The sequence below is a fragment of the Amblyraja radiata genome, chromosome 3 (genome assembly GCF_010909765.2).
Source record: "Amblyraja radiata isolate CabotCenter1 chromosome 3, sAmbRad1.1.pri, whole genome shotgun sequence".
NCBI lineage: Eukaryota > Metazoa > Chordata > Chondrichthyes > Rajiformes > Rajidae > Amblyraja > Amblyraja radiata.
In genome coordinates, this window is record NC_045958.1 from 65,054,410 (window position 1) to 65,077,139 (window position 22,730).

At 43.4% G+C, this 22,730-nt stretch overlaps 1 protein-coding gene across 1 annotated transcript in view; it reads right to left on the minus strand.

Moving 5' to 3' along the window:
- Positions 1-22,730, minus strand: part of adamts3 (ADAM metallopeptidase with thrombospondin type 1 motif 3) — a 268,172-nt gene that overhangs the window by 85,857 nt on the left and 159,585 nt on the right. The window contains exons 6-7 of the mRNA XM_033017939.1: positions 3,702-3,785; positions 473-629 (exon numbers count right to left, since the gene is read on the minus strand). Coding sequence (XP_032873830.1) covers positions 473-629; positions 3,702-3,785 — 241 coding nt within the window. The remainder of the gene's footprint in view (positions 1-472; positions 630-3,701; positions 3,786-22,730) is intronic.

The following is a 22,730-nucleotide window of genomic DNA, read 5'->3' on the forward strand; positions in this document are numbered from 1 at the left end:
TGTGGTAACATGCAATGCCTTTTGTTGAGGATATCCTGACAATTCAACATTTAATTCCTATTATTGTTAGCCACCATTTCTCATTATTACAAGATCTGGATGTGGCGTAGTGACAATGACCTGTTATCATAGCTGCCCTCGGCATAGGTTGACCACAGCCCACTATTACAGAACCTGGCTCTATCATGGGGTAATCACCTCCCATTTTTACAGAACCTGGAGTAGGGATGACAACATGCCCCTATTATTGGACTTGGTGCCTCTTTTGATGGCCACGGTGGTCATTATGAGAACAGATACTACCTTGGTTGGTATAATTTGGTATAATTGTAAAGGCTGTGGAGAAGAAAACAGTTTATTCCCAAAGCTTAATTGGAATAGTCTATGGAAACAATTTCTTCAACTGGATTGTACAAAAAGCAATTCATTGCTGATTTCACCATCGCCACCGGTAGTCAGTCTTGTGCAGTACCTTGCATTCCCGCTGGACCGAAATCTTGCCTTGTTAAAAAGATGGCATGGTCGTGGTGCTCGGAATGATTTTGGTCTGATTTTTGCTGAGAGGAGGCCCAACGGCAGACATTCTCCAAACTTCGAGATGGATTCCCTCTTTCAATCAAGCTGATGGACTGATCACAGCATATTTGGTTTCATTAAGGTTTCCTTAACATGATATATGTACACAGTTCCACAAAGCTGGATATATCATTCAGGTGACTTAGGGAATTACTTACCAATTTTGCAATTACATGGTGCCGGGTACTAAATGGACAACATTTGAAAAGTAATTTGTTGAGCATAGTATGTTTTAAGATTGAGGATATACTAGGTAATGTCAGTGTGATTTTTCAAATGAAACAAGTGAAGCAAACCTTAACATTTTAATCGCACCAAAGAAAGGTCAAATATAAAGTAGGAATTGAATCTCGCTATGACCACTCTGCAATCGTGAACATCAAATAGAACCGTCATGCTGTTACAAAATGAAATTTGCTTGAAGCTTTTATGCTTAAGATTGAATAAATGGTTCAGAATTTGCAGTGTAACAGCATTGATCCTGTTACAACCATGTTACTTATGCTCCCTGGGTGAATGTATGTTGATAATTTCTTGGTGAACAGATTAGATTGTGCTGCAAAAAAGCAGAGCTACAAATCAGAAGTGACAATAACCCCTTTGGGTGCTGTAGTAATCTATGCCCTACAGTGCAGGCAAATATGAAAAGCATTGCAACCAGAATGAAGTCTTGACAAATGCTAGTATGGATATTATGAATGAGTTATGCCCTGGCTTTGTGTTTTGCCCTTGTCTTAAGAAAGCCCTATACTGAAAAAAGGAACTCAGAACAATAATGCCAGTACATCTTTCCAGCATTATCTGAGATTTGGTATGAATAGGTGGTATAATCAGTAGGGGTATGTATGGTTGTAAACAAGAAATAATTAAGTTACTGGATAATACCCAGATCTAGACCAAGGATTGGGGCCCATGAGAACAAACACCATCATGAAAGACGAGGGACTTAAATTAAAGTGATCAAATATTGCTAGTATGACGAATGGGTAATCATGGAAGTAATACATGCTCTAAAAATTCATTCTAATGTTCACTAATGCTCTTGAAGAAGGGTAGTCTGCTATATTTTGCTAGTCTAGCCTAATTATGACTTCAGATTATTAAATACAACCGTAGTTCAGTAGAAATGAGGGATAGGCAGTAAGCAACAACATTTTAGATCGTGTGAACAAATAAATAAGCCAAATTAACAAATAACAATTTATATCTGGAAATTTACATAATGAGTGGAAGGCTGCATGAGTCTATAACGGCTGTGTAAATACAAGTTTCTTAACAAAGTGCTTATCGTTTCTAAAAGATATTGATAATTAGTTTAGTTCATCTGCCAGATTCCAGCTGTTAAAAGTTTTCCTCCAAATAATCTGCAAAAGAACACTTCACCCAGAGTAAGTGCAATAAGGTTGTCTTTTGAATTTATAGTGATTTTACGATGTTGCATAGATGACTTATGGCAGCTTCCATTGCGGGTTGAACTCATTTTTTTTGGCATCGTCAATTCCAGAGCCTTTCTGGGCCAACAGAGGTCACACGATAATAAAACGACAATACACCCCTGGCCCACTAATGACACCATCCCGTATCTCTAAAGCACAATGGAGTTAAATAGAAGAAATATAAAATGTAAACAGAATGTGAATAGAATGACCTGCCGATCCATTGCGGGCTTGATTAGAACGGGTGTCAAGTTATGGGGAGAAGGCAGGAAAATGGGATTAGGAGGCAGAGATCAGCGGATTGAAAGGCCCAGTAGACTCAATGGGTCGAATGGCCTAATTCTATTCCTATAACTTGTGAATTTGTGGGCTCCCAGTTTCCCCGGCCGTTTGGAGCTCCGGCTTCCGACCCCACTCCTGAGCCCCACAGTTTTCTGTCGGTGGGGGCATACTGAAGAAAGCGCTGTCCCCAGGGGCTACAACATGAGCCGCAAAAACAGGTTTATCACCGGACAAAACAACAGCTTTGTCATTTGTCATATGTAACATTACTTTAGTTTAGTTTAGTTTAGAGATGCAGCACGGAAACAGGCCCTTCGGCCCATCAAGTCCGCAACAACCAGAGATCCCCGCACATTAACACTATCCTACACACACTAGGGACAATTGTAGATTTATACCAAGCCAATTAACCTACGTCTTTGGAGTGTGGGTAGAAACTGAAGATCACAGAGAAAACCTACGGTCACGGGGAGAACGTAACAACTCCATACAGACAGCATCCGTAGTCGGGATCGAACCCGAGTCTCCGGTGTTGTAAGCACTGTAAGGCAACCACTCTACCGCTGCACCACCATGCCGTCCACACTAGGAGGGCTTATTGATGCACCTTGCGAGTCGAGAGTGGAGGCGGAAGCCACGGCTCTCAAAAGCTGGAGAGATGGGGGGAGCTGGGGAGGGGTCAGCAGGTCGTTGCTTGCGACCGTGTTCCCCCCCCACCATAGCCGCCCCTTCCTCCTTCTCCACCTTGGAAGCGACAACAGGGAGAGGTGAGGGAGCCCCATGGTGACCGAGGGGGTGCACTGAAACACAAAGTGCTGGAGGAACTCAGCCGGCTGAATCAGTCTGAGGAATGGTCCTGATGTCACCTATCTGTGCTCTCCAGAGAACCTGACTCACTGAATTACTCCAGCATTGTGTGTCCTTTCAGTGGGTGAAGAAGGGCTCGCTGGTGTACTTTGTGAATTGGGTGTGGGGTCGGAAGCCAGGCTCTAAACGGCCGTGGAGATGGTGCGAGACGGGGATGGGTCGGCAGGTCTGTCCGCTATATCTGACATCTGTTATAATGGGGTTGTTAAAATGGGTAATTGCTGCATTGTGTTTGCAAAACGGTTTAGAGAGAATGAGAGCACAGTTGATTCTTTCACGAGGGATGGACACGACCGGAAAGAGCGCTCGCCACTCACAATGCCATCTGCGGCAGCTCAGGAAATTTCAACTGAGTTCTCGTAATTTTGCCTTGATTATAGGAGTGGGCAGAACATCAGTTGCCGGAAAATCAGTTTTCGACCTGTACCACCTTTCTTTATATTTTGTTACATTTCTTGAACGTTGTTCTTTGTGACAGATGAGTTGCAAACAGAAAAAGGAAAATTGCAGTTTTGGTGGAGGGCTTTGTATCTAACTTACCTTTGCATATCCCAGCATGATCATTCGCACCAGCACCACATTCACATGAGCTCCCAATGATTTATCATGGTAAATCTCATTAACCTGACAATGAAAGGAAAAGTATTTAATCATTCCAATCTGCTTATTACACAACATTTTGTGGAGATGTTTGCGTTCTTAGCATTTACAGAAAGTGCCAAACTGTTCAGACCAAAATATAAATCTCAACTGATTTCATTAAGACATTTAAATTAGCAGGCTAGATGAAGAATTTATAGAATCACCACCGGACTCATCCGCCAATCAACCTCTACTTATCTGGATCCACCTTTTACTTGTGTATGAAGGAACCTCAGATGCTGGTTTAAATCAAAGATAGACACAAAATGTTGGAATAACTCAGCGGGACAGGCAGCATCTCTGGATAGAAGGAATAGGTGACGTTTCTGGTCGAGATCCTTCTGCAGTTTTTGCTCCACCCATTGTCCTCACCGCATTCTACCAGCGATCTCCCCTCTACTCCATCAGTCTATAGAAGGGTCATGGACCAAAGCAATATCTGTCCAATTCCCTCCACAGGTGTCTGACCCGCTGAGTTCCTCCAACAGTTTTTGATTTTGCTCAAGAATTTATGACTTGCCTATTTACAGAAACAGATAACCGGAGCTTCATTAAATAATCTGTTAATTCCCTATGATTTTAGTAATCCGTTGGATTAATAAGGAACCATGAAAACAAATAAGCATAGAGAGGGTCAGAACTAAGTTTCATCTGCTAATACCTCCCAACTTTCCATTTAATCTATATCCTGCTGCGGCCTTAGAAAACATTCCTTGCTATCCACAGCACTAGTAGCTTTCATATCATTCACAAACGTACCAATCATACGTCCTAGATTCACATTCAAATCATTAATACATATCACAAAGACCACCAATCCCTGTGGAATAGGGATCACAATCAGAAAAGCATCCTATCAGTATTACCCTCTACTATAAATGCCGTATTTTCTGTTTGATCACAAATAAACATAAAATATCATTAAATATAATAGGTTATAGTTAAGATCAGATGTATTGTGGTCACTATTAGTGCTAGTTTCTATGCAGCACATGGAAGAATGGCAACAGATTTGACAAATTCTGAGAGGATTTATAGACCGCATGAGGGATTTACAGGGTATCTGGAGAGGAGGTGCTTTCTATCACCAGAGGATCCATAACTGGGTGGCACAACCCCCTATGAACTATCTTTAATCAGACTCTATCGGACTTCATTGTTATATCTTTGCACTAAATGTTGTACCCTTTATCCTTTATCTTTGTACGTAGATGGCTTGATTGTATTCATGTATAGTCTTTCTTTTACGGGACAACATGCAAACAAAAGCTTTTTACTGTATCTTGGTGCATGCGCAATAATAAACAAACACACAAGGTCTCAGAATAAGGTTGACTATTAAAACTAAGAGGAGAAAATCCTTCCAGTCTAGGTCTAGGTCACTTGTGTCTAGGTCTAGGTCATTTATGTATATTATAAGCAACAAGGGTTACAGCACCGATCCATGTGGTACCCTACGTTATGGATTTCCAGCTTCTATTATCTAATGGCCATCAAATGGTGTGATATCTCAAGAAAGCATGATTAGCAATAGCATGTTACAGGTGGTAATGTGGCAAGATCTTGGAATGAAAGGTATGTGAGCCCTTTAAAATAAGGGTCTTTATCAATGTGTTTTGCATTGACTGAAAGTGATAACCAGCTCTGAATGTCTGTTGTATTGCATTAATCAGAATTATCATTGATCCACATCTGCAACTACTTTGAAGCTTCGACCATGACAGTCTTTGGCTGAGATAATCATCTCAGCCAAAGTCTGTAATGGCAGATGGCAGATGATAAAAAACAATTCCTCTATGTTCTCAGCAGAATCTTATTTCAAAACTTTGTAGACATAATTTGTAAAAATTATATCTCAGGACTCTAAATAATACACAAAACTTTCCTCTTTTTCCCTTTACTGTTGCAACATTTAAAAGTTAACTGAGGTCTGAGATCATAAAAAATAACTTTAAAAGCCACTGGTACTTCAAAACAAATAGTTGAGTTCCCAGAGCATCCTTTTTACTATCAAAGCACAAACCCCATTGAAGTACAGTAGTTTTATCTTTAAAAACTTCTAAAAGAAAGATAGCTATCTTTGCTGGTGCACATCTTTTTCCTAAGAGCATTCTCCGTAAAGGATCACATTACTCCACCCAAGTCTGCACTTTAGTGCTTGCTAACACACAACACTGTCTAATCCGACTCTCCTCATTCCTATAACCGTTACTATTCATTCCTTTCCTCAAGTTACTCTTTAATTTCCCTTTTAAAAGAGGTATGGACTACACTTCAATAATGGGTTGTGGCAGAAAATACTATTATCTATACCAAGATCTATGAAGCTAACGAACGTGTTTGCAAACCTCCCTTTTAATTCTTTGAGACTCCCTTAAATTTGTGATTCTAGAGTTTGTTTTTTATTATATCCTCTGGGACAGGGCTTGCTCCACTGTATGCATCCAAGATGCAAGCTGTAGATGGCAATCTTGAAATTCCTAAACAGACTTAGGAAGAGATTAATACACTGTCAGCTGGCATGTATCATGTGTTACAAGAGAGACTGCAGTGCGAAAGGTTCTTCATTAAATGTACAGCATTCTGGGACATCCTAAGGTCAGGAAACATATTAGCAGCCTGAATTATACATAATTTCAAACAGTATGTATAATTTCAAACAGTATGTTTGAAAATGTAGTAAACAATAAGAATGCTTGTAGTACATATACAGATGGATAAGACAGAATGGCCAGACACATACTAGATGAAAGTTCCAGAGTTCTCAAGCAGGAATCACCAACGATAACTCCTCTCTTTTTCCTTGTGCCACTTGACCTCTGAATAGTCCACATATAATGTCTAGAAGAAAATGCTTAGGCAATATAATAACTACAAAACCGCAACACGACAATCTAATAGAAGTAATAACGCTACAGTGCAACATTGAAAGAAAATACAATACCACAACAATAACTGGAAATGCTCAACGGAATTACATGTGCATTTGTCATTCAACCAAAGAAAATAATCATCACCTGTATCAAAATGCTGTCTGTAGCAGCTTCAAATTCACAGGCTGGTTGTCATGTTTCTTGCAGTATATCAATGATTACTCTTCAAAGTTATTTCACGTATGCAAAGTCTTGATGTCATGCATGACAATATCTAAATGAGCCTTTCTATCAATTAGTATTTAAAATATGGCACATTTTTTTGTAAGCAATATATCCTGGTTAGCCGGGAAGTGGTGTTAGGTAAATTGAATGGATTAAAGGCCGATAAATCCCCAGGGCCAGATAGGCTGCATCCCAGAGTACTTAAGGAAGTAGCTCCAGAAATAGTGGATGCATTAGTGATAATTTTTCAAAACTCTTTAGATTCTGGAGTAGTTCTTGAGGATTGGAGGGTAGCTAATGTAACTCCACTTTTTAAAAAGGGAGGGAGAGAGAAAACGGGGAATTACAGACCAGTTAGTCTAACATCGGTAGTGGGGAAACTGCTAGAGTCAGTTATTAAAGATGGGATAGCAGCACATTTGGAAAGTGGTGAAATAATTGGACAAAGTCAGCATGGATTTACGAAAGGTAAATCATGTCTGACGAATCTTATAGAATTTTTCGAGGATGTAACTAGTAGAGTGGATAGGGGAGAACCAGTGGATGTGTTATACCTGGACTTTCAGAAAGCTTTCAACAAGGTCCCACATAAGAGATTAGTATACAAACTTAAAGCACACGGTATTGGGGGTTCAGTATTGATGTGGATAGAGAACTGGTTGGCAAACAGGAAGCAAAGAGTAGGAGTAAACGGGTCCTTTTCAGAATGGCAGGCAGTGACTAGTGGGGTACCGCAAGGCTCAGTGCTGGGACCCCAGCTATTTACAATATATATTAATGATTTGGACGAGGGAATTGAATGCAACATCTCCAAGTTTGCGGATGACACGAAGCTGGTGGGCAGTGTTAGCTGTGAGGAGGATGCTAGGAGGCTGCAAGGTGACTTGGATAGGCTGGGTGAGTGGGCAAATGCATGGCAGATGCAGTATAATGTGGATAAATGTGAGGTTATCCACTTTGGTGGCAAAAACAGGAAAGCTGACTATTATCTAAATGATGGCCGATTAGGAAAAGGGGAGATGCAACGAGACCTGGGTGTCATGGTACACCAGTCATTGAAAGTAGGCATGCAGGTGCAGCAGGCAGTAAAGAAAGCGAATGGTTTGTTGGCATTCATAGCAAATGGATTTGAGTATAGGAGCAGAGAGGTTCTGCTGCAGTTGTACAGGGTCTTGGTAATAATAATAATATTTTTTATTGTCATTGCACGTCAGTGCAACGAGATTTAGTGTGCAGCTCCACTGATGTACAAGAAAGGTAAATCACACCTAGAGTATTGCGTACAGTTTTGGTCTCCAAATCTGAGGAAGGACATTATTGCCATAGAGGGAGTGCAGAGAAGGTTCACCAGACTGATTCCTGGGATGTCAGGACTTTCTTATGAAGAAAGACTGGATAGACTCAGATTGTACTCGCTAGAATTTAGGAGATTGAGGGGGGATCTTATAGTAACTTACAAAATTCTTAAGGGATTGGACAGGCTAGATATAGGAAGATTGTTCCCGATGTTGGGGAAGTCCAGGACAAGATGTCACAGCTTAAGGATAGAGGGGAAATCCTTTAGAACCGAGATGAGAAAAACATTTTTCACGCAGAGAGTGGTGAATCTCTGGAACTCTCTGACACAGAAGGTAGTTGAGGCCAGTTCATTGGCTATATTTAAGAGGGAGTTAGATGTGGCCCTTGTGGCTAGAGGGATCAGGGGGTATGGAGAGAAGGCAGGTACGGGATACTGAGTTGGATGATCAGCCATGATCATATTGAATGGCGGTGCAGGCTCGAAGGGCCGAATAGCCTACTCTTGCACCTATTTTCTATGTTTCTATCCTCATTGATTTTACTTAGGATGCTTGCTAATAAAAGTGTGCTACAATTTAGTTTTTCCTTTATTTGTATTTCATCTGAGGACCTTGAAATATTCTTGCAGTTTCATTTGGCATTATTAATGTGCTTAAAAATACAGAAATGGGCAAACATTCTATCACTCTCCAAATTATGCTACTGTGGAAAGTGTGGAAACACAGTAGCACCCTTTGGGTCACAATTTTGGGGCATCATTGATATCCAGTGCACAAACAGCTTCCTCTAATAGAGTTATATTCAATGGGGCACATTATGATAAACACTGAAGATAGAGATATTAACAAACAAAATTATTGACATTTTAATTACAAATACTATCTGAACAAAGCAGTATCTACAATGATTTAAAACACCAAATCCACAATAATTGTTTTGTAGCAGGTGCAGCGGAGTAATAGAAACATAGAAAATAGGTGCAGGAGTAGGCCATTCGGCCCTTCGAGTCAGCACCGCCATTCATTGTGATCATGGCTAATCGTCCCCAATCAATAACCCGTGCCTGCCTTCTCCCCATATCCCTTGATTCCACTAGCCCCTAGAGCTCTATCTAACTCTCTTAAATCCATCCAGTGATTTGACCTCCACTGCCCTCTGTGGCAGGGAATTCCACAAATTCACAACTCTCTGGATGAAAAAGAATTTTCTCACCTCAGTATAGGGACAACATCTCAAAGTTCCCCTTCAAGTTCTCTCTCCCGACTCACTCCAATTTCCCAGCTGTTTTACTGAAGATCTGTGCTCCTGAACAAACTGCAACTGTAGCTAAACTGTTCCAGTATAGTTACTACAATACATCAGCAGTGTGGTAATTTGCTCAGGGATCTTGCATGGGCTCCAGGTAGAGTTAGCCAACTGGACAGAAAAGTGGCTTCATGGAAGGAGGCAGAGGGTGAAGGTTGAAAGTTATTATTGTACTCGAAGCCTGTGACTAGTGGTATGTCTCAAATACACACTAGTGTCTACAAATGGGCCATTTCTGTTTGTGGTTTATATCAATGATTTGGATGAGAATGTTCAAGGCAGGATTAGTAAGCTGCAGATGACACTAAAGTGGGTGGTATTATAGTTAGCGAAGATGGTTATCAAAGGTTACCAGGAACTTGATCAATTTGAAAAGTAAACAGAGGAATGATTAATAGAGTTTATTGCAGATAAATATGAAGTTCTGCGTTTTGGAAGGTTTAACCCAGGCAGAACCTCCACAGTAGCACAATGGCAGGGCTCTGGAGAGTGTTGAAGAGCAGAGGGATCTCGGAGTGCATGTACATTGTTCCTTGAAAGTAGCATCATGGGCCTGTCCCACTTACGCAATTCTTTTCAGCGACTTGCCGGCACCCGTCATAGTCGTAGTCAAAATGTTGAAAATCCAGCGGCGACCAATAAAAGGCGACCACTAATGACCATACAGGCGTCACCCCGTGACATGTGTGTGCTATCTACAAAATACATTCAACTTTGCCTTTCGAACAACACAAAATGAATCTAAAGAACCTGTTACATCTACCACTGAATTTCAACGGAGCAGATGCATGTGAACACCACCACTTGTAGGTCCCCATGCAAGTTGTGAATCATCTTTATTTGGAAAAATATCACCAGTCCTTCAACACCACTAGATCTAAATGCTTGAACCCCCTAAACAACTGCATTCAAGCAGCAACTCCACAAACACTGCAGAGGGTGGCATAGCGCTGCTTTCTCAATGGTAAAATAGTACAGCACGGTGGCACAGTGGTAGAGTTGCTGCCATACAGTGGCAGAGATCTGGGTTCGATCCTGACTACGAGTTCTTATCTGTATGGAGCTTGTACATTCTTCCCGTGACCTGTGTGGGTTTTCTCCAGGATCTCCGGTTTCCTCCCACACTCCAAAGACATACAGGTTAGTAGGTTAAATGGCCTACATGGTGAATATTGATGCCCCCACCATCTTTTTAAAGAGCATGTTCTGGGCCCAAGTTCTGTAGTCCTTATCTCCTCTCTAAAGTTCTTACAAGTAAATTTAAATCTATAGCAGAAATGAGGAACTACAGATGCTGGTTTACACAAAAAGCACAAAGTGCTGGAGTAACTCAACGGGTCAGGCAGCATTCCTGGAGAAAATGGCTTGGAGTAAGAATTTTAAGTAATAAAAAGGTTCTGCAGATGCTGGTTTACACCAAAGATAGAAACTAAATGCTTGAGTAACTCAGCGGGTCAGGCAGTATCTCTGGAGAAAATGGATACGTGACATTTCGGGTCGGGACCTTTCTTCAGACTGATTGTGGTGGGGGGAGGAAGCAGAGGTTGGGGGGGAAAGCTGCGAGAGGTAGGGCAGGACAGAGCATTGCAGGTAATAGGTGAACACAGGCATGGGAGATTTTTGATAAGAAGATGGTTGAACAATGGGCATAGATGAAAAAACAGAAGGCGCGAAACAAAAGGATTGAAGAGTTGCGAATTGTGAAGCCAAAGAAAGAAATGTAGGTGGAGGGGGATGGGTGAAATAGGTGCATGTCCAGGAGGGGCACACTGGAGGGGGTGGGAAGAAAGAGGAGGGGGGGGGGTGGGAGAAAGGGGAGTGGAGGGTGGTAGTTAGAGATTAAGTAATTCAATGATCACACCATAAACTACCCAAGCGGAATATGAGGTGCTGTTCCAATTGTGGCCTCACTCTGGCAACGGAGAAGGCCCAGATCTGGAAGGTCAGTATGGGAATAGGAAGGGAAACTAAAATGCTTAGTATCCAGAAGACTCGTACCTATTTCCACTCACCCCCTCCCTCGACATTCCTTCCTCTACCTTCATAATTCGCAACTCTTCTATCAAATCTATAGCAACTGGCTTATGAAAATGTTCAGTCCAGGTAAAGTCAACTCTGCATTCTGTTCAGTGCAATCACATCTCTCCTGCAATATTGTGGTGTGACCTTTGTATGTATTTCTAGCATTACACTTTCATGGTGTATTCAACACAAACATTGCCTACTACACTGCAGCAAACTCCCATCATCTTTGAAGTTGGCTCTGCTGGTTTATATTCACCTGAGAGGGATGCCAGGATGTCATCTGAATAACAAGCTTACACTGGAGACTTAAATTATGGATTCATTCCTAACAAGCTGGATTTGAGCCCACAACCTTCTAGTGTGGAGACAAGAGTGCTACAACATCCAGCCACAGATGCAACAATATATTAAAAGGTTCAAAGGTTATTTATTGGTCACATACACCATAGGTGTAGTGAAATGCTTATTGCCAATGCAGCACATAAAAAAAGAATACAGACATAACAATAATAAAGAGATTTATACATAAAAAACATCCCTCCACAAAGGTTCCCATTATGAGGGAAGGCACAATGTTGTCCCCATCCCATGTCCAGCCATAGTCGGGCCTATTGAGGCCTCCGCAGCCGTCTTTACGGAGGCCTGATGTTCCAGGCCCTTCTCGCCGGATGATGGTGATCCAGTGTCGGGAGAATCCTCACAGCGGCTTGGGAAACCTGGAATGGCCGCTTCCTTACCGGAGACTGCGGCTTCCGAAGCCGGCAGGCCGCGCTGGATGGAGCTCCACCACTGGCGATCTCGGCGAGAGATCCCAGATGTAAAGTTCAGTGCCGCCGCCCACGGCCGGCCGCTCCACAGACCCGCAGCTCCGCGATGTTTTTCTCGCGGTCTCAGCTCACCGGAGTTCCAGCGCGGTGACCCGGGCAAGGCATCGCCCGCTCCGCGACAGTGCTCCAGCACTATGCCGCTGCCGAAGCCGAGGTTCTGGCCGGTCCCGACAGGAAACGCCGTTCCAGGCCCGCTGGTAGGCCGCGAAGACGTGTCAAAGATGCCGCCCCTCCGACCAGGTAGGGACGCTGAAAAGTAGTTTCCCCCTTCCACCCCCCCCCCCCCCCACCCCCCACATAAAAAAGACTAAAACTCCAAAAACAAAACACTAAAACTCACTAAAACTAAAAAAAAGAGGTGAAAAAAACGGACAGCTGCAGGCTGGGCAGCCTTACCATACAGGACGACGCCCCCTTACACTTACAAAAAAAGCAAAGAATCTCAAATGGCTAAACTAATCTGAGTTCTGAAGGATTATCTCTGCAGCGAGTTAAAGAACTGCATAAAGACAACAAAATGGAAAAGAAATACCATTAACCATAGGTTTTTCTATTATTTCATATTTTAATATTTAACTCTGGTATTAAAACATGTCATTCTTTTGGAGGTGGAGGACATTTGTCAATGACCTATGCTCCCTAGAAGAGCAAAAGGCTTAAGAAAAAGAAGATTATTTTACACTACATTCTGTCTGTCAGTGAATCAATCACACAGTCGCAGTTAGGGAGTTAAGGTTCTTTCAAATTCCTAAATACTGTTCTGAAACTGTCAGCATTTCACTAAAGATGAAGTGAAGATTTCATAAGGATGTTCAAAATTATGATTTCACTGGCAGGGAAGACAATAATCAGAGCATTGATTTACAATATTCACCAAATAACCAGAGGCAAGATGAGGATTATTTTATGCGGGGACATCATTATCATAGAAACATAGAAAATAGGTGCAGGAGGAGGCCATTCGGCCCTTCAAGCCAGCACCGCCATTCATTGTGATCATGGCTGATTGTCCCCTATCAATAACCCGTGCCTGCCTTCTCCCCATTTCCCTTGACTCCACTAGCCCCTAGAGCTCTATCTAACTCTCTCTTAAATCCATCCAGTGATTTTGGCCTCCACTGCCCTCTGCGGCAGGGAATTCCATAAATTCACAACTCTCTGAGTGAAAAGGTTTTTTCTCACCTCAGACTTAAATGCAGGCTCATCTGCAGTACACAGCTTGAAAGTGAGCAGTGGAAGTTATTTCCGAGAAGCAATGAATATATTGTATGTGGAAAGGAGAAAACAGTGCAGGACACCAAGGTCTAGGAAAGTTTTCTCAAACAATATGTGTCGGGGGAAACACTCGGCCACCTCAGGGAAATGAGCCTGAGAAAGTGACTGAAGTATAAGTGGGTGGACAAAAAGCTGGAGAAACTCAGTGGGTGAGGCAGCATCTATGGAGCGAAGGAATAGGTGACGTTTCGGGTCGAGACCCTTCTTCAGACTGATGTCAGGGGAGAGGGGGGGGGGAAAGAAAGAAAGAGGCGGAGACAGTAGGCTGTGGGAGAGCTGGGAATGGGAGGGGAAGGGAAATTGGAGGTCAATGTTCATATCACTGGGGTCTAAACTACCCAAGAGAAATATGAGGTGCTGTTCCTCCAATTTGCGGTGGGCCTCACTCTGGCCCTGGAGGAGGCCCAGGAGAGAAAGGCCAGATTCGGAATGGGAGGGGGAGTTGAAATGCTGAGCCACTGGGAGATCAGGTTGGTTATTGCAAACTGATCGGAGGTCTGAGCGAAGCCATCGTCAAGCCTGCGCTTGGTCTCACCAATGTAGAGCAGTTGACACCTGGAACAGTGGATGCAGTAGATGTGGTTGGAGGAGGTGCAGGTGAATATCTGCCTCACCTGGAAAGACTGCTTGGTCCTTGCATGGAGTCGAGGGGGGAGGTAAAACGACAACTGTAGCATTTCCTGCGGTTGCAAGGGAAAGTACCAGAGGAGGGGGTGGTTTGGGTGGGAAAAGACAAATTGACCAGGGACTCACGGAGGGAATGTTCTCTGCGCAAAGCATAAAGGGGAGGAGATGGGAAGATGTGGCCAGTGGTGGGATACCGTTGGAGGTGGCGAAAATGTCGGAGGATTATATGTTGTATGTGAAAGCTGGTAGGGTGGAAGGTGAGGACAAGGGGGACTCTGCCCTTGTTACAAGTAGGGGGATGGGGAGTGAGAACGGAGCTGTGGGATATAGAGACCCTGGTGAGAGCCTCATCTATAGTAGAAGAGGGGAACCCCTGTTCCCTAAAGAATGAGGACATCTCCAATGCCCTGGTTTGGAACACCTCATCCTGGGTGCAGATGTGGCGTAGACGGAGGAATTGGGAGTAGGGGATAGTCCTTACAGGAAGTAGGGTGGGAAGAAGTGTAGTCCAGATAGCCATGGGAGTCAGTGGGTTTGTAGTAGGGTCTGAGGAAGGGTCTCGACCCGAAACGTCGCCTATTCCTTCGTTCCATAGATGCTGTCTCACCCGCTAAGTTTTTCCAGCTTTTTGTCTACCTTCGATTTTTCCAGCATCTGCAGTTCTTTCTTAAGTATCAGTGGGGGGCATCTTGTCAACATTGAGCACAGTTCTATTTGTTTTAAAACAGAATTTGAAAAAGATAGGACAGGTCCACAAGTTAAAGTCCTAAATTGGAGGCATTAGACAGGAACTTTCAACGGTTGATTGGTGGAAGTTGTTAGCAGGCAAAACAAAGTCTGGCAAGTGGGAGGCTTTTAAAAGTGAGATAGGGAGAGTTCAAGATTAAAGTGATACTGTTAGAGTGAAAGGCAAGGCTACCATGATTAGGTAATCCTGGCTGATAAGGAATATTGAGACTCTGGTTGGGAAAAATGAGAAACCTATGTGATGTATAGACAGCTGGAAACAAGGAGTCCCTTGAGGATAATAAAAGATGTTGGGGGATGTCGAAGGAAATCAGAAGTGAAAAACGGGATGTCCTTAGCGGAATAGAAAAGGGCAAATCAATGTAGTTCTCTACGTGTGGAGTCATGGGAATACCTCTTGTATGTATTTACTGTGAAGGATCTTATGGAACTAAGGAATTCAGATATGCCATGCAACGTTGCTGAAGAGAAGGTGTTGAAAGTCCTGAGGCACATAAAGGAGTGTAAATCCCTGGGCTCTGGTCAAGTGGGAAACAAAGAAATAAATTGCAGGGGTCTTGGATCAAGGGGTATTAGAATTTACAGGGATTTGGCCAAATGCAAGCACATTTTAGGTGGAATTTTTTGAAAAAGTAAATAGCAGGACAGACAAAGTAGAGTCATTAGAAGCTGTTTACTTAGATTTTTGGAAAGCCTTTGATAAGGTGCAACACCTTAGGCTGCTAAGGAAGATGAGAGCCCACGGTATCAAAGGGCAGATACTAGCTTGGATAGCAGGTTGGCTGGATGGTAGAAGACATAGAGTGGCAATAAAGGGTGGTTTTACTGGTTGGCTGCCAGTGACTAGTGGATTTCCGCAAGGGTCGTATATTTTTGTATATTAATGATTTGGACTTGGAGATTGAAGGATTTATGGCAAAGTTTGCAGATGATACAAAAATAGATGGAGGAGCAGGTAGGCTTCTTCTTCTTCTTGCGTATGGCGTGCACAGCCTAAAGTTGTAGGACAACTTGTTCTAATTGATCTTACTTGATTGTGCACGCCGGGTTGATTGCATTCGTCGAAACAGGGCGGACCACGTGAAGGTTGCAATCTCCCACCCCGAGGAGCAGGTAGTGTAGAGAAAGCTGGGACTTTGCAGAAGACTTGGACAGTTTGGGAGAGAAGTAGCAGATGGAATATAGTGTAGCAAATTGTGTAGTCATTCTTCTGGTAGTAGGAATAAAGGCGTCGACTATTTTCTAACTGGGGAGAGAATCTAAAAATCGGAGGTGCAAAAGGACTTGGGAGTGCTGGTGCAGAATTCCCAAAAAGTTAATCTGCAAGTCGAATCAGTAGTAAAGAAAGCAAGAGGGCTTGTATACAAAAACAGGGATGTAATATTGAGGCTCAATAAGGTGCTGGTAAGGCCACATTTGGGATATTGTGAGCAATTTTTGGTTCCATATCTGATGATGGATGTGCTGGCTCTAGAGGGTCCAGAGGAAGTTTACAAGAATGATCCCAGAAATGAGTAGGTGAACCTATGATGAGCATTTGTTTCCACTAATGGGAGAGTCTAGGACTAGAAGTCATAGCCTCAGAATTAAAGGACATTATTTTAGGAAGGAGTACAGCAGGCAGTGAGGATAGGAGCAAGGAGGTCCTACTGCAGTTGAACAGGGCCCAGGTGAGACCGCACCTGCAGTATTGTGTGCAGTTTTGGTCTCCTAGTTTGAGGAAGAACATTTTTGCTATTCAGGGAGTGCAGCATAAGTTCACTAGGTTAATTCCCGGGATGGCGGGACTGACATATGATGAAAGAATGGATCGACTGGGCTTACATTCACTGGAATTTAGAAGAATGAGAGGGGAACTTATAGAAACATATAAAATTCTTAAGCAATTGGACAGGCTAGATCCAGGAAAAAATGTTCCTGATGTTGGGGGAGTTCAGAACCAGGGGTCACAGTTTAAGAATAAGGGGTAGGCCATTTAGGACTGAGATGAGGAAAAACGTTTTCACCCAAAGAGTTGTGAATCTGTGGAAATCTCTGCCACAGAAGGCAGAGGAGGCCAATTCACTGAGTGTTTTCAAGAGAGAGTTGGATATAGCTATTAGAGCTAATGGAATCAAGGGATATAGGGCGAAAGCAGGAATGGGGTACTGATTCTGGATGACCAGCCATGATCATATTGAATGGCAGTGTTGGCTGGAAGGGCCGAATGGCCTACTCCTGTACCTATCTTCAATGTTTCTATGAGATGAGGAGAAATTTCTTTAGTCAGAGTGGTGAATCTGTGGAATCTGTGGAGGCCGTCAGTGGATTTTTTTTAAGGCAGAGATAGATAGATTCTTGGTTAGTACGGTGCCAGAGGTTATGGGAAGAAGGCAGGAGAATGGGTTTAGGAGGGAGAGATAGATCAGCCATGATTGAATGGCGGAGTAAACGTGATGGGCGAATGGCCTAATTCTACTCTTATCCCACATGACCTTATGACAAATGGAACAAGCTCAGGAAGGCACCTTAGTCAGCATGGACAACCTGGGCGGGCCTGCTTCATTGCTGTAGGTCTTCTGGTAAGCAAAAGGCACCCTGGAGAAAAGCTGCTTTTGTAACAGCCCAGAAAAGAGAATGCCGGAAAGCTGAATGCATCTGGCGGGAAACAAAACTTCATATTCACCATGACATCTATAAAGAGAGCCTTCGTGCCTACAATTTAGACTTAAAAAGTGCCAGAGAAACATTTTTCTCCAATATCATTAACAACAACACTAATAAGGCAAAGACTCTCTTTTCTGGGCTGTTACAAAAGCAGCTTTTCTCCAGGGTGCCTTTTGCTTACCAGAAGACCTTTTTGTCAATAATGCTTCTGCCTAGCAAGAGCATAGCCCACTTAGTTCCATTCCCTGCTTTGAGTCCAGACAGCATGTCTTCGCTCCTGAGCTAGTTCCATTTGTCATAAGGTCATATGGGATAAAAGTAGAATTAGGCCATTCGCCCATCACGTTTACTCCACCATTCATTCAATCATGGCTGATCTATCTCTCCCTCCTAAACCCATTCTCCTGCCTTCAATCACTCTAACCTGAAGACTGTACTCCCCAAATTCCACCAACATGTCTCCTTCCCCACTAGAGTAGACAAGACACTGGACAAAGTCTACACCAACATGGCTGAAGCTTACAAAGCCATCCCCCTCCCCCACCTTGGTCAGTCTGATCACGTCTCATTGTTCCTGCTCCCTAAGTACTCCCCACTCATCAGACGGGTTAAACCAACTGTGAGGACAGTTAAAGTCTGGTCAGAGGAAGTGGACTTCACACTTCAGCAGTGTTTTGGAAACACTGACTGGAAGGCGTTTGCAGCCCAGGCCACCCTTGACTCCCACACGGACATTGATTCCTACACATCCTCTATTCTGGACTTTATAAACTCCACCATCAATAGTGTCACCTCCCTCAAACAGGTGACCATATTCCCGAATCAGAAGCCATGGATGAACAGCGAGGTCAGGCTACTGCTGAAAGCACGGGACACCGCTTTCAGGTCAGGCGATGCTCGAGCCTACAGCTCATCCAGGGCTAACCTGAAGAGGGGCATCAAGAAGGCCAAGCACTGCCTTGCTCAGGATTGAGGAGCACTTCAACAACAACTCCGACCCCCGACGCATGTGGCAAGGCATCCAGGCCATCACGGACTACAGACCCTCCAACACCACCCCCACATCCAGCGACGCCTCCTTCCTTGAGGAGCTTAATCACTTCTATGGCCGCTTCGACAGGGACAATCTAGAGACAGCCATCAAGGCTGTGCTCCCTGCCGATCACCAACCCCTCACACTCACCCCCTACGACGTATACGTGGCACTGAGTAGGACTAATGCACGTAAGGCTGCTGGCCCTGACGGCATCCCCGGGCGCGTGCTCAGGGCCTGTGCTGCGCAGCTGACAGACATCTGGACTGACATCTTCAACCTGTCACTTGCCCAAGCAGTTGTCCCCACGTGCCTTAAAACCACCTCCATTGTGCCAGTGCCAAAACACTCCACTGCGGCAAGCCTCAACGACTTCCGCCCAGTTGCACTTACCCCCATCATCACCAAGTGCTTCGAGAGGCTGGTCCTGGCACACCTCAAAAGCTGCCTACCCCCCACACTGGATCCCTATCAGTTTGCCTACCGCAAGAACAGGAGTACGGAGGATGCAATCTCAACGGCACTTCACTCCGCCTTCTCCCACCTCGACAACAGAGACACTTACGTAAGAATGCTGTTCATCGATTACAGCTCAGCATTCAACACCATTATACCATCTAAACTGATCACCAAACTCGGTAACCTGGGCATCGATCCCTCCCTCTGCAACTGGATACTGGACTTTCTAACCAACAGACCACAGTCTGTTAGGTTAGACAAGCACACCTCTTCAACCCTCACCCTGAACACCGGCTTTCCACAGGGCTGTGTGCTGAGCCCCCTCCTCTACTCCCTCTTCACCTATGACTGCACACCTGTACATGGTACTAACACCATCATCAAGTATGCAGATGATACAACGGTGATTGACCTCATCAGCAACAACGATGAGTCGGCCTACAGGGAGGAGGTCCAGCACTTAGCAGCATGGTGCGCTGACAACAACCTGGCCCTTAACTCCAAGAAGAACAAGGAGCTCATTGTAGACTTCAGGAAGTCCAGGGGCGGCATGCACACCCCCATCCACATTAACGGGACGGAGGTGGAACGTGTTTCTAGCTTCAGGTTCCTGGGTGTTAACACCTCCGATGACCTCTCTTGGACCCACAATACCTCAACTCTGATCAAGAAGGCTCACCAGCGTCTCTTCTTCCTGAGGAAACTGAAGAAGGTCCATCTGTCTCCTCAGATCCTGGTGAACTTCTACCGCTGCACCATCGAGAGCATCCTTACCAACTGTATCACAGTATGGTATGGTAACTGCTCTGTCTCCGACCGGAAGGCATTGCAGAGGGTGGTGAAAATTGCCCAACGCATCACCGGTTCCTCGCTCCCCTCCATTGAGTCTGTCCAAAGCAAGCGTTGTCTGCGGAGGGCGCTCAGCATCACCAAGGACTGCTCTCACCCCAACCATGGACTGTTTACCCTCCTACCATCCGGGAGGCGCTACAGGTCTCTCCGTTGCCGGACCAGCAGGTCCAGGAACAGCTTCTTCCCGGCGGCTGTCACGCTACTCAACAACGTACCTCGGTGACTGCCAATCACCCCCCCCCCCCCCGGACACTCCTCCCACAGGAAAAACACTATGTCTGTATATATGCTAATGTAAATATTTATTCAAATCATATTCTATGTCGCTCTTCCAGGGAGATGCTAAATGCATTTCGTTGTCTCTGTACTGTACACAGACAATGACAATTAAAGTTGAATCTGAATCTGAATCTGAAAAACCCTATTTGCAACTGTTGACAGACTGACCAACCCCCCAACACAAATACCACCTGAACTCCTATTCCACGCAGAAATGCAATGAGTTTGCATTCTTTTATAAAATTGAAGGCATCAGACGTGCCATCAATATCTCCGGTTCAAACAAAAATGTTGGATCACCACCCTGTTTAGGCAAAAGTAACGTGGCAATAATGACATGCTTTAATGTCATAGACTCTAAAGCTCTTGTGGTAACGGTGACACAACTAAGGCCATCCACCTGCTGCCTTGATGCTTTACCTACCAACTTCTTTAAGAATGTTTTTGACTGCCTAGCAATAGACATACTGCAAATAGTTAACAGCTCTCTTCAATCAGGCAATTTCCCAAAAGCCTTGAAAACTGCAGTTATTAAACCCCTTTTAAAAAAGCGGAGCCTAGATGCCTCTATTATTAACAACTATAGACCAATATCAAACCTATCTTTCATAAGTAAAATCATTGAGAAAGTTGTCCTCCAGCAACTTAATCACTTCCTGGCCTCAACTGGCTGCTACGACAACTTCCAGTCAGGATTTTGACCTCTTCATAGCACCGAGACCGCCCTTATTAAAGTTGTAAACGACATCTGTCTTAACACAGACTCTGGCAAAGTTTCAATATTAATGCTATTAGGCCTCAGTGCTGCATTCGACACTGTTGATCACTCAATACTTTTGGACAGGTTGGAAAAATGGGTGGGGCTTTCAGGCACAGTCTTAAGTTGGTTCAGGTCATATCTACAAGATAGGAACTATTTTGTTTCCATTGGCGACTTTGTATCGGAACCAACCAACATGACGTGTGGAGTCCCGCAAGGTTCGATCTTAGGGCCCTCTTTATTCAACATCTACATGCTCCCACTAGGGCAAATCATGCGAAATAATAATATTGACCACCACTGCTATGCCGATGACACTCAAATCTATGTAGCGCTATCACCAAATGACTATCGCCCCATAGATCTGCTGTGCCAGTGCATTGAGCAAGTCAAAGACTGGATGTGCCAAAATTTCCTCCAACTAAATAAGGACAAAACGGAGATAATTGTTTTTGGTGCTAAAAAAGAAAGGCTTAAAGTAACCCAACACCTTCACTCTCTGTCCCTGAAAACTTCAAACAAAGCCAGAAATCTTGGGGTTATTATGGATTCAGATTTACATTTCGACAGTCACATCAAATCAATAACAAAATCGGCCTACTATCACCTCAAAAACGTAGCAAGATTAAGAGGACTCATGTCAGCTCAAGACTTAGAAAAACTTGTACATGCCTTTATTACTAGTAGGCTAGATTATTGTAATGGTCTCCTTGCAGGTCTTCCGAAAAAAAACTGTCAGGCAGCTACAGCTTATTCAGAACGCTGTTGCTAGATTTCTAACAAAGACCAAAAAATTTGAACACATTACCACCAATTCTTAAATCCTTACATTGGCTCCCTGTATGTCAGAGAATTGATTTCAAAATCCTGCTGCTCACCTATAAATCACTACATGGTTTAGGGCCAAAGTATATCACTGACATGCTTCCATTATATAAGCCTTCTAGATCTTCTGAGACCAATCTGTTAGTGATTCCCAGAGTAAATACAAAACATGGGAAAGCAGGATTTAGTTACTATGCAACAAATAGCTGGAATAAACTTCCTGAAGATTAAGACTTGCCTCAACTTTGACCACTTTTAAAATAAGACTGAAAACTTTTATGTTTACTTTCAGCTAAGTCTTAACTACATTGCACTTTTAACTTTTGCACTTTTTATATTGCATTTTTAATTTTGCTTTATTTTCTTTTAATTCTTCTATTTTATTTCATTTTATTATTTCATTTTATTGTATGACATGTTTTTATGTTAAGCAATTTGAGTCTGCCTCGTGTATGAAATGTGCTATATAAATAAAGTTGCCTTGCCTTGCCTAATCTTCTCCTATGTAATAATACATCATCGTACTTAATATCAAATAATTAATATTGCACTAACTACCTGTCTTGATTGTAATCTCCTCAAAACTGTCACCTGGTATTTGGATCCATACTGAAAAATATACTTTACCTATTAAAAATTTTCCTGATACTCAGAACCACGAAGATTCAATTTGATCACCGCAAGAATTTAATTAACCTCAAACCAACTGCACAGCTCAAGAGAAAGTTTATTTATTCCCTGCACATAATTAAAATGTTCAAGATAGATGCAGTCCTGTCAAGGTTATTTAAATGAATGTGAAAAAGCATAGCCAAACATATAATTAGTTTTTTTAAGGGGGAAGGGGGGGGGGTGTTTGAGCACCATTCA